The sequence below is a fragment of the Dysidea avara genome, chromosome 2 (genome assembly GCF_963678975.1).
Source record: "Dysidea avara chromosome 2, odDysAvar1.4, whole genome shotgun sequence".
Lineage (NCBI taxonomy): Eukaryota > Metazoa > Porifera > Demospongiae > Dictyoceratida > Dysideidae > Dysidea > Dysidea avara.
The window spans coordinates 53,275,142-53,292,513 of NC_089273.1; the positions used below are offsets into that span (position 1 = coordinate 53,275,142).

Below are 17,372 nucleotides of genomic sequence, written 5' to 3' on the forward strand. Positions count from 1 at the left end.
ACTTCAAGAATACTTACCATTTCATGATGATGTTGATATTGACTCTCGTTTTCCCAAACAATGCACTGCCAGTGCAACCACTGATCTAGTTGATGACTCAAATGAGTCAGATCCATTTATAGTTGACAAGATTATTAGCAAAAGATTTAACTCACATAAGGTTCAATATGAATTTTTAGTCAGCTGGGTGGGCTACAGCGACCAAACATGGGAACTGCCTTGTAATATACCAGACAAGAAAATCAAGGAATATGAGAGCAGGAACAATCAAGAACCACACACAGTTCCAAGTCATTCATACGGAACAAGGACAAAAAGGAAACAGACTACAAAAAAAGACTATATCAAAACTTTTTAGATATTTTTGTACATATATAATAATATACACGTATTATCGTATACGTATATGAGTCACACAGCATAATTATAGGAACAAATAAATAATCTACATACAATGGTGTCAATAAATCATCTTAGCCATTTTGGTAAGTATTCCTGTATGTGGAGATCACATCTATAAATCTCTTGACTCATGATTCAGAAATTTACTTACTTCAACTGTTACCGAGAACTGTTCAAAGCATTCCAGTATATCTCCATGATATTTTTCAATGGCAGAAACTGATATCAGGATATCTGTTGCCATGTCTTTATAATTTTTGGAACTTGAGTCCAAGGAGTACACAAATCCACTAATAGTATTGCTATATGTATTGGAAAGCTCAATGTAAACTATGTTATATGATAATATCGACTTACGCTGTATACATTACTGTTGGAATTCCAGCTACATAGTAGCAAGCATCAGCTGTTTCTCTGCTCAAATGGCCAAGTGTTGTATTGGACTCCATTAACTTAACCCAATATGATCTGTGATGGTACTTGTTTTGGTAATCTCGAATAAGGTACACTTGCTGAAATGTGGCTGGGTTAAGAAGAGCATAGCCATCATAAAACAGTACTCCCTTTATTGTTGCTTCAAATGTGCAGCACTTTGATACATTTTTTGTCACAGTGGTGGTGGTATGATCAACTCTGATTCTGCATTAAGATATCATTATAAATTCAAAACAGTTACATACCTATTTAATGTATGTAGGCTTGTGCAGTGGTAATACTGGCCGTTGTCCACAGACCCTTAAATGTATATAGCCTTTACAAAAATTAATAATAAATGCATACTGTAGCCAGTGGGACCCAGCTGAAACAGTTGCTAATTGATCACTAGCTAAAGTTGCCAGTGGCTACGCACATTCACTACTTCAACAATATTAAGTGCCAGATACATAAATAGACTGCTATTCAATAATACTAACATTGTATACACCAATAGCTATACCATTAAAATTTATATCGCTATAGAGTGTGTGCTAACTATGAATCACATCCTATAACTATATTCTATCACAGATCTAGAGAATAGGGCATAGTCTGGCTACGCAGGACTAGGCATAAAGGTATTTGGCAGACTGGCTTTTCCACGTTGTGGATTGGCCCCATCAGTTCTAGCAGATATTCATTCTTTTTGGCACCATAATGATATAGTAGCTACGTATACATTATGATTATCATAATATGATTAAAGTACCGGTAAAGGCAGAGCCTGTATACCATAAGGCTTTCAGCACAAGTGCTGAAGGCCTGCACATGGTCCTACTATACTGCTTTACTTTTACTTGATAGCTACGTACATTACCAATTGCAATTTAACTCCATAGCAAAGACATTTGCTTGCCAGCCTAGGCTAGCTATAGTGGTAATCACCTTGCAAGATATCAATGATACCAGTGCTATTCTGTAACAGCTGTTAGGGGGACTTCCCCCTAAATCTCATTCCCACTAAAATTGTGAGTGACAGATATGTACACTGTATGCTGATTTTAGAAGTATGGCATGCAATTATCAAAAATTCCCTCCGCAAATTCAATCTCACACAGTCTGAATACATAAAATTTCTTTTATCATATAATATACACGACATTAAAAATGTTTAATTTGTTTTTAAAAATTTCCTAGGGAACACGATATGGCTATATAGTATCAATAGTTATAGTGATGGCCATGTGAGTATTCAATATCTGAGTGCTTAAGTTTACCCAATTTCTTCTTTACATTTAAAATTCTCCTTAAATTCAATCTCAGAAAGTATAAATTTCTAAGCAAGTTTGCCTTCAAAATAGCATGCACAACCGAGCTACCCCTCACAAAACCTGCTGGATTTTAACAGCTATATATATATATATTCCTTGTCCTCAGTGAGAATGCCCCTATAAGTACCCTATTATTCAATCGCAGATATGTAGCTAGCTAGCGAATTTTTTTTTCTTGGAATATATCATTTCACCCTATTTTTTTAGATTGTTGGCTAATTAGTGTCTGGTATATATCATATGGCCAATGCAATGTCTCACACAAATTGTTTATTCATGATCAGTAGTATATACACAGCATACTAAATAGTATTGTGTGCATGAGTAACACTGCATGTACTATCCTGCCAAGCATAGGGTTTGTGAACTTGGAAAAGTGTAGCTAGCTATACTAGACTTTCATCCAGTCATCCCCCAAATTCTTCAGTCATTTCCCCAAAGCAGAAATCCTAGAATAACCATTGGACGATACACTGAATAAATAGCTAGCAGCTGACTAGCTGGCTGTTACACCATAGTATCTATGGTTACACCTACCGACTGGGGTAGCTACTAAGTTAGCTAGCTAGCTCCACATTTACAGTGTGTGTGTGTGTGTGTGTTGAGGTGTGTGTGCTGGGAGTGTGCGTGTGTGCGGTAAGAGTGTCACAGTCTAAAGGTGAAACTTCGTAGTACATTGACAGTATTAGCAAGAGTTGGTATTAGGTTTTCGCTACATCAGTTTAAGTCAGCTAACTAGCCAGTGACTAACTAGGAACTGAACTTCATTACCTTGCCATGACTCCGTTGCCGGTGAGATTCGCTGGTTAAGACTAGGTAGTAGCTGTTCAGCAGCAGTGCTTGGGTTGTCAAGCGAAGTTTGAGTTTGTGTGTAAACAAACAGATTTGTTTGTAATTTGTTTTTGAGAGCTGCACGAAGCTGGGTCAAGGTCATGAGATTTCTCCGTAACCTAGACAATGGTCAAGGCTCAAAAATCTTCAGGGTCAAAGGTCAAAATCGAAATTCAATCTTGACCGACTTTGACCGCGGTCGCAGATCGTAGTACAGTGCCTATTGGAGTGACACCCCCTTGATGCCTGTTCCAGATGGCATTTTAGCCATGAACAAAAGTATAGCAAATGTCTGCAAACTCTTTGATACGGATGTCTGTTGATGTTGATGGTGCATGTCTCAATGCAATGAGGTTTGGAGAACACAAGTAACATTACAGTACACCATTTACTATTTTGGTGTCCTCGGACTCTCACACAAAAGGGGTGGTATTACTTAAACCCTGCGCTATACATGTACTGAGTGTGCCAAAATACAGCAGCCTATACCAGCTACGGAGATCATGATAGTGTGTTGTCAGTGTCTAGCCTCCAGGGATTATACTTATGTACTTACAATGTAACAAAGTACAAAGAGAATAAATAGCGGTGACTGCTGCTCTGATTGGTGCATTGATTCAGGTACTGTGTGCGTGAAATCCCACCTTGATATTTTCGTCCTTAATCACCAGTTACAACTACGTGTTTACATCTGAGCTTAGTAGCTACAGCAGTCCCAGCAACACCACTGACTTTTCGGTGCACGTGGCGCAAGTGCGCATAAAAGTAAAGTTTCCGGCTCTGAGTTTCCGGTATAGCATACAGCATAACATCAGTTGTGGTTTAAAAGAGTGACCACGTGATTCTTGGATGTCTGTGCATGGAACGCGAGCTCGACCCATATGCTCGAACCATCGAACGCAAGTCAACAAAGTAGGGTGAGTTTTAACAGGTGTCTTAATGTATTCCTTTGTGTTCACTTATGGTTTACGTATAGTTTTTTTTTTACTATGACTATCGCGCAACAACGTATTTCTGGAAACTTGTGAAATCAGATTGTACTGGAGGGCGCGAACACCGAACAATCCTTTTCTTCAGACAGGACAGAAGGTAACAGGGACAGTAAGTTTTATTTGTCGTACCGATAGTTTATTGTGTAAGCTATCGATACTTTTCTTTTGCTTTTCTTTTGCTTTTCTTTTGCTTTTCTTTTGCTTTTCTTTTGCTTTTCTTTTGCTTTTCTTTTGCTTTTCTTTGTAACACTATTCCCGGCATTCACATTTTACGTCTGCTCTTCGTCGCTTTCTTTTACTGTAACTTTTAGTTGTACTTTTCACTGTCCTGTTTTGTATTTTACAACTGTGTGGGTAACCCTGTGTTTATGTTGTCTTTATGTGTGTGGGGAACACATTTGCAGGCCTTCTGTGTACCCATGTCTTGACAAAAATTGATAATCTATCTAGCTAATTATGGTGTTAATATTAAAATTTTACACTGCTCCAAATAATTTTGTACGATCACTAAAGTGCCTGTGTGCTTTGATGTGCTCACTTTAATGTAGCGTTACATGTGTAACATACACATGCTCAGTCATGTATATACATTACCAGCTAGTGTTGGAGGATGAAAGTAGGAGGTAGGACCTGTACCAAGCTTAAGGCGGGGAGCTTAACATTATCTGTATGAGGCTACCTGTATAATAGAGTACTTTGTTGTACATAGTGTAATAGCCTGAATTTAAATGTGTTGTAACAAACTTGTACCTGTTATTGTAAACCTGCTATTTCCAGCCTGACATTGTACCCTTAACCTTTGTGACTGTTAGTATAAATAAGCTGTAATAGTGTGTTGTGTTCTCTTCTGATGTTGAGAGTTATAATAATAGTGATTCTAATAGTAGTTTGTTCAGTGGAGTATTACACAATATACAGTACAGTAGATAATACAGCAACCATTATAGAAAGGTATACTTATGTTGTTATAAAACAGGTGTTGGATCAAATATAAACTACTTCTGTCTCTAGATCTTCACCAGAGCTGCTATTGTTATACATCATCATCGTTGGTGCTGTTGCTGCTGCTGTCAAGAATCATCTTGATGCTGTGGCTATGTCACTGGTAAGTTTGTACATCCTTCACATACACAACTTGGTCCACAATGACTAGACCTTCGTTTTCACCCACAGTTATTTGTCCTATCTTGCAGCTGCAGCTTTTAGTTAAAGAGGAGATTGTTCTCTTTATCCTTTCCATAACCTTACTAGCCTCCCACTCAATATCATAGTGGTCCCCATCTTTGATCCATCCACTCTGTTCTGGTGGTAGCAGGGAAGAGTAAACTTCATGGCGGATTGAATTTTGCCACATCTGATGTACCCAACTGGACCTCAGCCAGTGTCACCATAAAGACATATAGATTGGGACACAGTCTTCCTCACTTATAATCGTATTACTAACTGCTTCTCTTATTTTTCTTTTTTTTATACCCAAATTTTGTGTCTTTCTGATACTGGCAGGATATCATCCACTGAATTATATAACTGTTAAGGTGTTGTGTGTCCATATTTGGTTATGAATGCAGCTATGTGATTTTTAAAGTAACAGGTCCCCACAAGATGTACAAACGATAAAAATCCTATCATATTGGTAGGATTGGTGTGGTGTAAACTTTCAACAACATTACCACCTGAAATAAAACTGGCATATTGTGTGAAATTGTTGATTATTGTAGCTGTAGGTCTGGGTATCTTTGAAAACTATAGTATATACACGTTGAGCTGGTTCCTCAAAAACATTTAATAACTCATGGATGATACAATTACACACAATCTTGAAATTTGGCTCATTTGTAGTACAGCTTTACCAGCTAAAAATATTTCATAATCTTTGCCTGACAATATTTATAGCCAATCAAAATGTTTGCAATAAATTAATTGGGAAGCCATAGAAATACTGTGTCCATACAGTCCTTTCCCAAACTTGTAATGGAGCCAAATGGTATGTGTCTGTTGTTGACACCTTTGCTGTTACCACTAATCATATGAAATATTAACTGTTGAGAAAAAATCCACTTTTAATTTTTAGCTGTTTTTCAGAATTCAGTTCAACTTGTACATACTGTACAGTAGCTGTAGGTTTTTAAGAATCAGATATATTTTGTTGACTGCATTAGTGCTGTGAACCAGTATGCGAAAAACTGGTTTTTAACCAGTATTGTCTAGGTCAGCCAATTACCAGTTAAGAAGCCTTTAAACTGGTTTTGCCCACCCACTTGATATACCATAAATTACCCCTGCTGACAACCTCAAAGCATGTGTAAATATGTAATTGCAATGACTGCTATTGTAAGACAGGATGTTGATGGTCACCTTGGTACCAGCAGGCATGTTGAGTACCATTATAGTATGTCTACCAATACCACTGTATTACACAGAAACCAGTTAACAGGTTAACTGCCAGTTATTGGTTACCAGTTAACTGGTTTTGAATTGTTATCAGGTTCACAGCTCTATACTGCATGGTGGACATTGAGCTGTATGTTGTTCTCAGGTATACTTCACCCAATGTTGTAGACATCTGTGTCTGGTGAGCATTTGAGGATCCTTGTTGCGCTAGTCTGAGTAGTGTGTTGCCAAATTCTATAAGGCATTGGTGGTATAAGATGGTACTTTCTCTGGTAGCATAACAGAAGTTATTAGCCAATCAAATTCATCAGAAAACACCCACCTGTTATGAGCTGTTGTTGGTTATGTACTAAGTGTTGGACCATCTGTAAGAAATATAATCCAATTAATTCCACTATTGCTCTTTTACAAGTTGAACATTCCAATAACTCTAGCCACCCTTGAGGAATATGAGAATTAATGTTAAAGGATCATGTGATGATGTTGTTATGGTGCCTGACCTGTTCAAACTGTTTGGATTAAACTTGTTTACTGTTGGGATATCAAATACTAGGTGGACTTCAACATTACCCATTTTGATGTATTCCAGAACATGTTGATTGTACTTAAACTTGCTGTAATCAGCCATAGTTGTTGTTCTCCTCATTGGCTTAGTATGAACGTCACATCGATAATGACTGCTTGAGGTAGCCATGGTAATGACTAGCAATATTTCAAAAAAATTGGAATTTTCAACTAGAGTAGGGACCATAGCACATCGATAAAAAGTACTGAAACAAGCTGGAGTAGTGCACAATATTAAATCACAGTAAAACAATAAGAAGTGTTATATCCCTACTGTGCTCAAGATACCATAATGGAAATGCACAGTAGGGATATAACACTTCTTATTGTTTTACTGTGATTTAATATCATGGACTACTCCAAATTTGTTTCAGTACTTTTTATTGATGTGCTATGGTCCCTACTCTAAATTCCAAATTTTTTGAAATACTTGCTTGTTAACTATTGTTGTAAATTATGCTGTTATGATTGGTGACGCATACTGCATTTGAAATGGTGCCACACGCCCCAGCTATATTGTCTGAAAAGTAAAATATCCATTACACTTTGTTGTCAGCTACGTTTGACCCGTTAGACAGCAGTACGGATCAAGAGCTGTTTGAAAAGCATCTCTGCAACCCACGCATACCGAAAGAAAGGGTTGGTGCCGTGCATCCCAGTTATATCAGTTATCGTCTGAAAAGTGAAGTATCCATTACACTTCGTTCAACCCGTTACACAGCAGTATGAATCAAAAACTGTTTTATAAACATCTCTGCAATCAAAGTAGCCACTATGAAAAATACAGACGATATTTGTTACGAAGGGAAGCCATCACATGCTACCACCAAATCGACACTTTGCTGTCAGCAAAGATGAATGGGACACAAAGGTGGACACTGGTTAGTCCATGAAGAATGCATTGTACATACTGCGGTATGCCAAAAGGCACTCCTTGGGCTGAAGCCATGTTGAACAGGGAAAAAATCAAGTCCGTAGCCTTAGCTGTTATCGAGTTACACTTGTCTAAAGGCATCAGTCAGTCAGTCAGGTAGTCAGTAGAAAATTCCATAGCAACTTGTTGAAAGCGTTTTGGGTCGATCTGAAAGCTTGTTTGGGCTTAATTTTACTTAACCAATACTGCCTGATCATCGTCTGGGAAAATTGAGGCTGTTTTAATGGTGATGTTATTTCGTGGGCCACGCCTACTCCTTTGTGGTCCCTACTATACACTGCGATAACCTCTGGTTGTGCTGACTGGTAACGAAGTTGTAGCTTTTCTGTCCAGTTGCTTTTATTTGATTTGTGTGGACAGCCATCTTTGTCTACTAATAACATATGGTATTGCTCCTCACCACAATCAAATGACTACATATCATTGTACCACTGCAGCCAGTGTCGCAAACATTTAATGATTTGTCTGTCCTCTTGCTCTTTGCGTGTCATTTTCTTCTTTTTAGTTTTAGTAAAAGATATCGTCAGCAGCTTTTGACGCCAGAGCGGAGCATTTGTATGGCTGGGTGATTCTAGTAGTTTAGTGCTAATGTATTGCCATTAAGCCACTGTTCCTATCTCGAGAAAAGTCATCATATCTACGGATTGCTCAGGAGTAGCTATTTGGCTGCTGAAAACATTGACAACAATTCTTGTTCTCCTACTCCACACTTCATAACTTACCGCTTTCCCCAAGACTACTGGATATTTTCTTCCCAGTGTTGTGTGTGAGGTGTACCATTACTGATGGTTGAATAATAAACTGGTTCCTTGAATCTCTCGTATATGTGAGAAGTTCTTGAGTGCTTTGATCCTTCAGTTTAATGATGTTTTTTGGTAAGGGTATTTTGGCCGAGTTACAGTACTTTTCATATATTTATACACATCTCGTGTGCTTCATCAAAAGCCACTGCATGAAATTTTCTTCCTATATTGGTCACGGTAACCCCACCTTCTATCAAACACTGTAATAGATGAGTTGGGAAATGTTTTATTTGTGTTAAATGTCTGGAGATGATCCATCAGCAAATAGCAGGGCCATTCTCTTAAGGCTAGCCAGACATCAATTCCAATTGTTGCTACAAATTGCAAAATACAATGCGACAAACCAGTGACAGTTAATAAACAAAAAATCGGCCCACAGATGCCAAACTTTGTCGTTCTCAGCCATTTAATACAATTATTCCTTGAAACAGGATGCGGTTTCTTGTAATAGTGCTCCAGTGTGTGCCATCAACTGTTGTATTGACCGAGACTCTTCAAGTGATGTAGTTAAAACACACTTTACATTATCAATGAGGTAGGATGGATCTGAATTAGTGATATGTGTATGAAGCATTTCCCTATAGTGTGTTTCCCACACTTGTAGTAAAAAGTAATGTGTTGTAAAACCACTACAGGACTCCAGGGACTCTGGGAGCCACAACTCACTGCTAGTTCTCTCAAGCTACACCTTAATAATCCGTTCATATGTGTCATGGTGAAGGTAGAAAATACCAGGGCCATCCTCTTGGGACTAGCCAAACGTAAATTTTTAATTGCTGATATGAATTGCTAAATACAACGTGACAAAAACACACTTTACATTATCGATAAGGTACTGAATTAGTGATATGTGTATGCAGCATTTCCCTATAGAGTGTTTTCCACACTTGTAGTAACAAACAATGTGTTCTTTTGAAACTACTACAGGACTCCAGGGACTCTGAAAGCCACAGCTCATTGCTAGTTCTCTCAAACCTCATGATAGTACACCTTCATTATTACAGGCTGATAATTGTTCAGTGTATGTCAATCTCCTGGGAAAACAATTAATTTCTAGTCTGTACTGCTGTATAATATTTATCAGGTGCTGGTATGTTTTTCCATCACCAACTAGATCAACCCAGCCATCCTGCTCCTTGATGTTAAACTTCTCTATATACCGTATATCAATTAAATTTGGCGGTGAACTAAATTTGGCGAATTGGCGATTTGTCACTAAACCGCCAAATTTAAATTTCGTCAATATTATTTTCAAACCTTGAGTCAAGCAGTTGTTGAAGTAGGTTTTCGACAAACCTTCGTGGATACTTGTTAAACTGGCAAATTAGTGTGGTTCCACACATGCAAATGGGTGTGACTTACCATAGATAATACCTCACCTATATTATCTATGGACTTACTGACTAGACTAAAACTCGTACTCGATTAGTGGGCGTGGCTCCATGCAAGCTTGCAGACATGAATTCGTGCACAGAAATGGGCGAGTATGCCTACAGACAGCAAATAATGGTGTGGCTATGAAAGAAATTGGAGCACAGATATTCGAGTACAGTAGGCGTCTATGGAAGCAGAACCAGAATATTCTTTAAAGCGAGTCAGTACAGTATAGTACTTATGCCATTCACCAATTTTTCAGTGAGAGCATTTCGCCAAATTGAAATTTTGCCATCTGCAATTTTATAGCAAATCGTCAAATATTAGTTTCGCCAATATTTGTTGTCATACGGTAGTAGATCTTCAGTAACTATTCACATTGTCTCATCACTGTCTGATTATTGTTCACTAGTTTAACAAATCTGAGATGACTATCTTCACACTATCACTGTTTTCTAAAAGCATCTTAAATCACTAAGGGTGCAGTTAAAATCCTGACAGCGATGAGCCACGTACTCCAATGTAATGTAGGAAAAAAGATTTATGGCTAATCAGCAGCAGCCTTCTTTACCCTCCTCAAAATCCTCCATAGTCAAATGTCTGGGTATGTTGTAGCTGTGTGGCACTACTGGTGGTGTCTTTAACAAGTGATGATGTTAACTGTCTTACTACTACTGTATGTGGTCTCTTTGGTCCTAGTTTGCCAACGTTATGAGGTGAACTGCCTGGTGATTTCTTAAAGGCACATTTAGAGACTGCATGGGGAATCTGTGGTTTGTGGTGCAACATGTTAATCTGGTTTTGGTGGAAGGACAGCGGCAGTCACGCACATTTTTTATTGTGGTAAACTTCTAACATAGAACTATTTGTACTGTAGTAACATGGTAGCTATGGTGTTGGTTCCCACAATTAACAGCTGTGTAGTTTTGTAGCATGTCCAAATTATCAACAGAAGCTACTGTAAATACTGCTGGAGATAGTTCATCTCCCACAATCTACATGTTGGTTGTTTGGATGTCAGCATGCTGAGTAGCAAACGTATTGTGTGTGTGTCAGGTGAATTAGTCTATTGAGAAATCGTAACAGCTGTTGAGATCGTCCATAAATTTCAACAGCATCTGCCTATCACGTTATGTAACAAATATTTATTGCAAGTTATTAATTATATGTACAGCAGAAAGCTCAGCACAAAGAGTACGCCAGTTCAAATAATCTTCCTCCTTGTTCCATTGAAAACACTTTGTCAGCACTTTTGCTGTGTCCTTATCCATGTTGCAGTCCTTTCAAAAAATTTTGCCAAGGACTTAAATGATTTTTCTGACTTCAAGCCATGATAAAGGAGATATACTGGGTAGCTAGTGTTGAAATCTGACTATCATACAATACAGGGATACAAAATATACAAATAATTTTAATAACAAAAGAGTGTTGTTATTGATGATTATCATTAGAAATTTCAGTAAAACATTTATAGCTAGTACATGTATTCAGGGACTGATCCATGGAGGAGGTCTAGGGGGTGAATTGCACTTCAAACACTTTACCAGCACTTTGGCCGTGTCCTAAGTTTCTTGTATATGGTGCACTTCTTTCTGAAATTGCTGCCAAGAATGTGGATGATTCATCTTGCTTCAATCTATGAAAAATGCCATATTCCCTCTTTACATAATAGAATACTTTACATGATGACTATCCAATACAACTTGCACCAGAACTTTGTCTATATAGCCACCTATGATTTTTTTTGGATTCAGTTGATTGACTACTTCCTCAAGGGAATGCACAGCATGTACTAAACAATATACTAAAGTTATACGGTCTTTTGTAATATAATTAATTATCATAAATTTCTTGTCCATGTTGCAGCAGTTCTTTCAAATATTTCTGCCAACAATAGTAGTAACATGGTAGCTATGGTGTTGGTTCCCACAATTAACAGCTATGTAGCTTTGTAGCATGTCAAAATTATCAACAGAGGCTACTGTTAATACTGCTGGAGATAGTTCATCCCACAAACTACTTGTTGGTTGTTTGGATGTCAGCATGTTGAGTAACAAACCTATCATGTGTGTGTCAGGTGAACTAGTGTAGCATAGTCTATTGAGAATTCATAACAGCTGTTGAGACCCTCCACAAATGTCGACAGCATATACCACCAAATCATGTATCTATCAGTTGTTTAGGATTTGTACAAAACTGTAACATGTTCAGCAAAAATTGAATGTTCTCACTTTTTAAGGTGTTTATATCTCTTCCTCCCAATGTAGGGTGTTTTCCCTTACGTACTGTTGTAGTGATGGAATTGACAAAATCAAGGAGTAATGATTAATGTTTTCAAGTTCACCATCAACATCAAATGATATTGGATCATTTCTCCTTGTAGTGGATTGTCTATCAATCTCTTCATGGATCAAATCATTATAATGTGAAGGATTACTAATAGATCAACACCATATATGGTAAAGAATTGTGTCACATTTCATGTGTACACATATGCACAACCTGTAGATGTAATAATCATTTACCAGAGAACAGCAAGTGGCTGTCTTCAGTGTCTATGGTTACCTGTGTAGACTTGATGAAACCAGTAAACTCTGAATCATATGATTGCCAAAACATCCTTCAAGCTCATGAAATGTAAAACGACTTTTTCCATTAGTAAGTTGTATAGGACAGCTTCAAGGACAGCTTTGGTTAGTTTATTAGTGGTATTACCACTGTACTTACTACTAACCCATTCTTCTTTAGACTGTTGTAGTGCTGTGTTGTTGCCATATGTGTGGTGGTTAAAGATTCTATGATGGAACAATGAATCCTGTAGCAGGTAAAGCATGTGTAGTCATTTGGTTCATAGAATCCTCACAACAATAAGTCATACTCCTTAGATTTAAAAATTTTGATTGTGGGTTTTAAATATTAGAAACATTCGAATAACCCGTAGTTTTTCATTGAAAACATTCGAATGTTCAATTCTAGCATTTGTTTATGCACTAGCAATAGTGCAGACGCTATGAACACTTGTCAAATGGTCAAAATGTTGCACTTGCTTGTTGAAATACTCTTTGATAAAGACAGTAAAGTGAATGTAAAGTAGTAGTTTTATCACTGTAATCAACCTCACACCTGTGCTAGCTGTGTGTAGCATTTTTGGCTTTACATCCACCTGACTGTAGACAACAGGCTGTTAACTAAGTGTAAACAATAGCAAAGTACATGTTAACAACTTGACACCTGGTGCCTGTGGTGTCCTGAATGCCTCATAATAAGGTTGTCTGTACAGAACAAATGACCCACCTGTGCATTTAATGTGGAGTAATTCTGATAATTTGTCATTTGTGGTAAACATGGGTTGGATTAATCTTTCATTTTCCACATTCTCACATTGAGGATTACTACATCTTGTTACAGTTAGGGAGAAGATTATTTGAAGGTTCAAGATTACTCTCAGCTACTACTTTCCATGATGGAATGTGTTCCTGCTTTTGGCCATGTCACTTGACCTCCACTAGTCTCCTACACACCAGTGTACTGTCATTGAGGGACTTCCCCTAGTGTTTCACAAAGTAAGTATGCCCCATATTATGTACATTCTTTTTAACCAGTCACATGTCCTCAGCCAGCCTTAGGCCAGCTGTGGGCACTCCTGGTCTACTAAAATTGTTTTCATAAAGGTTGTGTGTGCGTGTGCAGGGGCGTAGCAAGGCAAAAAATATGAGGGGGGCCCATGCATGAATGTACTGGTATAAGAGGGGAGGGTGAAGTTATGTACTTGTGGGAACATGCATAGTGCGCGAAGCGTACTCAGAGCATGCAAAGCATGCTCTCCTTCTAGGGGGTCTGGGGGCATGCTCCCCCAGGAAATTTTTGAAAAATAAGTGTTATAAGACTGAATCTGGAAGCAAATTTAACCATTATTTCGGATTACAGGCATGGTTAAATAAAGAGTCTGATAGCAATGATGTATACCATGCATGTGAACATGCATGTTTTTGAATTAATTTCCTATGTTAGAAAAGTACATAAATAAGATGTACATATGTGACTGGATTTTGGAAAAGCGATCCAAATCGCACATTAGAAGTTCCGAGATAAACGGTTTCAAAGAATTGAAGCCAGCATAACTCTCCAAGGATAGCAAGCACGCGTATGAAATTTACACAAAAGATGCATCAATCTGTTACCTTTCAAGCCACTTCCAGTACTTGTAGCTGCTTGTACAGTTTCCCGCCAAATAAGATAGAAAATCTGAGCAGTTGGACGAGCGAAGTAGTATCACGAGTGCTCACAAAGGGGTGGAGGCTGGGGGGTGGCGGGGAGGGCAAAAGTTATGCCTCAAAATGGAGGCAGACCATGATTGGAGTCCAGACACGAGATTACAGGGCTGTGCTGGCTCCCTAGTGGCTGATATGTAGCAAAATCAACAGAGAACATGTCTGGCCAACATTATAAGGCTGTCCACCAGTATACCACTGACTCTTGCCAAGCCAGGTGCTTCACAAGGCCTGAAACCGCCATTTGAGCACTCCACACCACCCAGAAAAGACGTGTGTAAAAACCAGCCTCGTGTAGTTTGAGTAGTGCTGAGGGTCAAAACTTGTAGTACGATAGTGTAGCTATCCACTGGTGGTGTTAGTTTGATTTTGCCTGATGTGCGATTTGGATCGGTTCTGTAAAATCTGGTCACATATATAGCTATAGCTATAAAAATACTTAGCTATATAATCACAACACAATATTATTAAAACTTTCCAAAATAATACATTCTACGTTTGTTTGCAGATGCAAAGTCCTTAGCTAAGTTACACAAGTCAAGTGAATCTGTAATGTCTCTGTGGATATATAATAGGAACAAATTATTTAATCTGGAACTTGTCATAGTACTTCTGAGATAAGTTTTCACATGTCTGAGGGAAGAAAAGGAGCGTTCAGCAGTAGAAGTTGTCACTGGAAATGTTAGATACAATTTTAAAAGTTTATCAACCTCTCGTAGCATGCCCTTGTATATTGAACTCTCGTTCATTACACTTGCTATTGTTCTCACATTGGTTACCTTTTTTATGCCTAAACAACTTGTTTTAATTGCATCTGGTAGCATTGACAGTTGGGTCTTCAAGTTTTCAAATGCAAAATCATTCTTCAAATACATCTCTAAATCTGGAGAGATACTCTTTTCTGTATTACCATTAGAAAATTCAATAAGAATCGATTCAATTTCATTTACAATTCCTAGATCCTTTTGAATAAACCTTCTTTCAACTTCACCAGCAGTTGCTTCAGCTACTTCAAAATACATGCGACGGTGTCTGTCTTTTGGAGTTTCATAAATGTGGGAACTTGCACCATCATCAATTCTTCTAGGCCTTTTTCTTTGATGTGGAAGGGTCGGTTCTGCTGTTAAATTGACACTTTCACGCATCACTTCACTGTAAAAACTATTAAACCTTGCTTCATTTCTCATGGAATTTAAATGCGTTATGAGAAGTTGAGCACCACGAACTGCCTCTTGTACAGTGACATCCTTTGCTTGAATATTTATTGATACCTGTTCTGCAGCAGAAAATATGAGATATGCAAGTTTTAGACCAAAAAAAGTATCAAAATTGTCCATCTTTGATGCCATTCCATTAGCTTTTGCAGCATACTCATCATGACCTTTACTAATCTCATCTAAAGCACTCTGGATAGTGCTGTAATATTTCAATATACTGGAAATCGATGAGTGTCTTACAGTCCATCTAGTTGGACACAACATTCAAAGATGTGGTGTCAGTTCACCAGTATTAACAGTTACTTCCTTTCTTAGACTTTCAAACAATGTTAATCTTTTAGGAGACATTTTGATCAGTTGTGTTAACTCATAAATAAAGTTTAAAACATCTCTTATCATGTCACAAGTCTTTGTTACATCCTTTAAGCAAAGATTCAAACTGTGAGCAAGGCAATGAACGTACAACGCTTGCTCAACTTCTGCTTTAAATAGAGCTTGCACTCCATTATTGATGCCACTCATATTGGATGCACCATCATAAGCCTGACCTCGGCATTGATTGATTGAAAGCGAACATGTAGCGATTAAAGTATCTTTTACTGCTGAAAAGATTGTTTGGGCTTTAGTATCAGGTAACTGAACAAGGCCAACAGTACTTTCATGTGTTTCATAATTGTCATCTGTCCACCTAAGGGACATTGACATTTGCTCATTGTGAGAAACGTCTGTGGCCTCATCTACAATTACAGAGTACCATAATGATTTGCTAACATCAGCTAAAATGTTCCTCAGAACAGATTTGCTCATTAATGTGATAATCTCGTTAACAATTTCTGGTGATATGTACTCCCTCCGATTGAGCCAAGAGATCATTTCTGGACAATCTTTTGCCTGTAGTAGTAGTAATTGATAGAGGTTACCACTAAATGATTCTGCATCCTCTCTGTGACCACGTAAGGGCAGTCCTTGACGTGAAAGGTATTGGATTGCTTGCAGTAGCTTCATAAACATTTTTCTATGGTACTCTTGATCTTTCTTTAGCTGAGTATCACATAGGGCATCAATTCTAACTCCTTTGGCCTTGGCTGTAAGCTTTTCAACAGCCTCCCTATGCATGTTACTGCATTCATGCTCACGAAACTTTTCGAGAGCTTTCTTCCAATTGTTAAAACCTTGACGAATAAAAGTTGACTTTGCATGTAAGGAGTTCAGCAAGCACTGCTCATTAGCTGCTCTACAAGTTGCACAATATACCTTATATTCAGATGTACACACAGTGATCCAAGGATGTGCTTCATACCAACTACTTTGAATCGTTCTTGAATGAGATTTCTGCTTGCCATGTTCTTTGATAGAGTATAACTGTTGTCTTTTAGAGCTATCAACTGCTGAAGGATGGTAAGGAATGTTAAAGTTAGTACAGCACTGACACTCGCATGGACTAGCAATGGATGACGATGATGGACTACTAGTGGTAGCAGTAAGTGATGGCATATCCCTAACTTGATCAAGTTGATGGTAATTCAACAATACAGCTTCACTCAAACTTTGACTTGAGGTATCTGGTTCAAACGAGTGAGGTTGCTCTGATTCAGCTACCTCCATCAGATTCACGCTCACAGATCCATCATTACGCACACTGTTATGGCTAAAACAAGGCGGATTTTCAGATCCACCTCCGCTAGTACCGCTTGAGGAGCCTCCTTTAGAAGCTCCTTCACTAACAACCGAATTCTGTGAGCCTCTGCTAGTGGTACAAAACAATTCGTTTAAAGTTTTCTGCCGAGACATAAAACAGCTCTTCGATAATTATCTAACACGTGTCACCATGTGCTAGCACCACGT

The 17,372-nt window shown here is 38.1% G+C and overlaps 3 protein-coding genes across 3 annotated transcripts; all 3 read right to left on the minus strand.

The window, feature by feature from the left end:
- Nucleotides 1-378: 378 nt before the first annotated feature.
- On the minus strand, nucleotides 379-2,995 carry LOC136246279 (uncharacterized). Its single transcript, XM_066037690.1, has 4 exons — nucleotides 2,922-2,995; nucleotides 760-1,041; nucleotides 554-704; nucleotides 379-495 (listed from the first exon to the last, which is right to left on the minus strand). Exons 1-4 carry the CDS (start codon nucleotides 2,927-2,929, stop codon nucleotides 469-471), a joined length of 468 nt encoding a protein of 155 aa, XP_065893762.1. The 5' UTR covers nucleotides 2,930-2,995; the 3' UTR covers nucleotides 379-468.
- An 11,782-nt stretch (nucleotides 2,996-14,777) lies between these two features.
- LOC136248238 (zinc finger MYM-type protein 1-like) lies at nucleotides 14,778-16,552 on the minus strand. Its single transcript, XM_066040048.1, has one exon. The coding sequence runs from the start codon at nucleotides 15,789-15,791 to the stop codon at nucleotides 14,778-14,780; it is 1,014 nt and encodes a 337-aa protein (XP_065896120.1). The 5' UTR covers nucleotides 15,792-16,552.
- On the minus strand, nucleotides 15,792-17,318 carry LOC136248239 (zinc finger MYM-type protein 1-like). Its single transcript, XM_066040049.1, has one exon. The coding sequence runs from the start codon at nucleotides 17,316-17,318 to the stop codon at nucleotides 15,792-15,794; it is 1,527 nt and encodes a 508-aa protein (XP_065896121.1).
- Nucleotides 17,319-17,372: the final 54 nt, after the last annotated feature.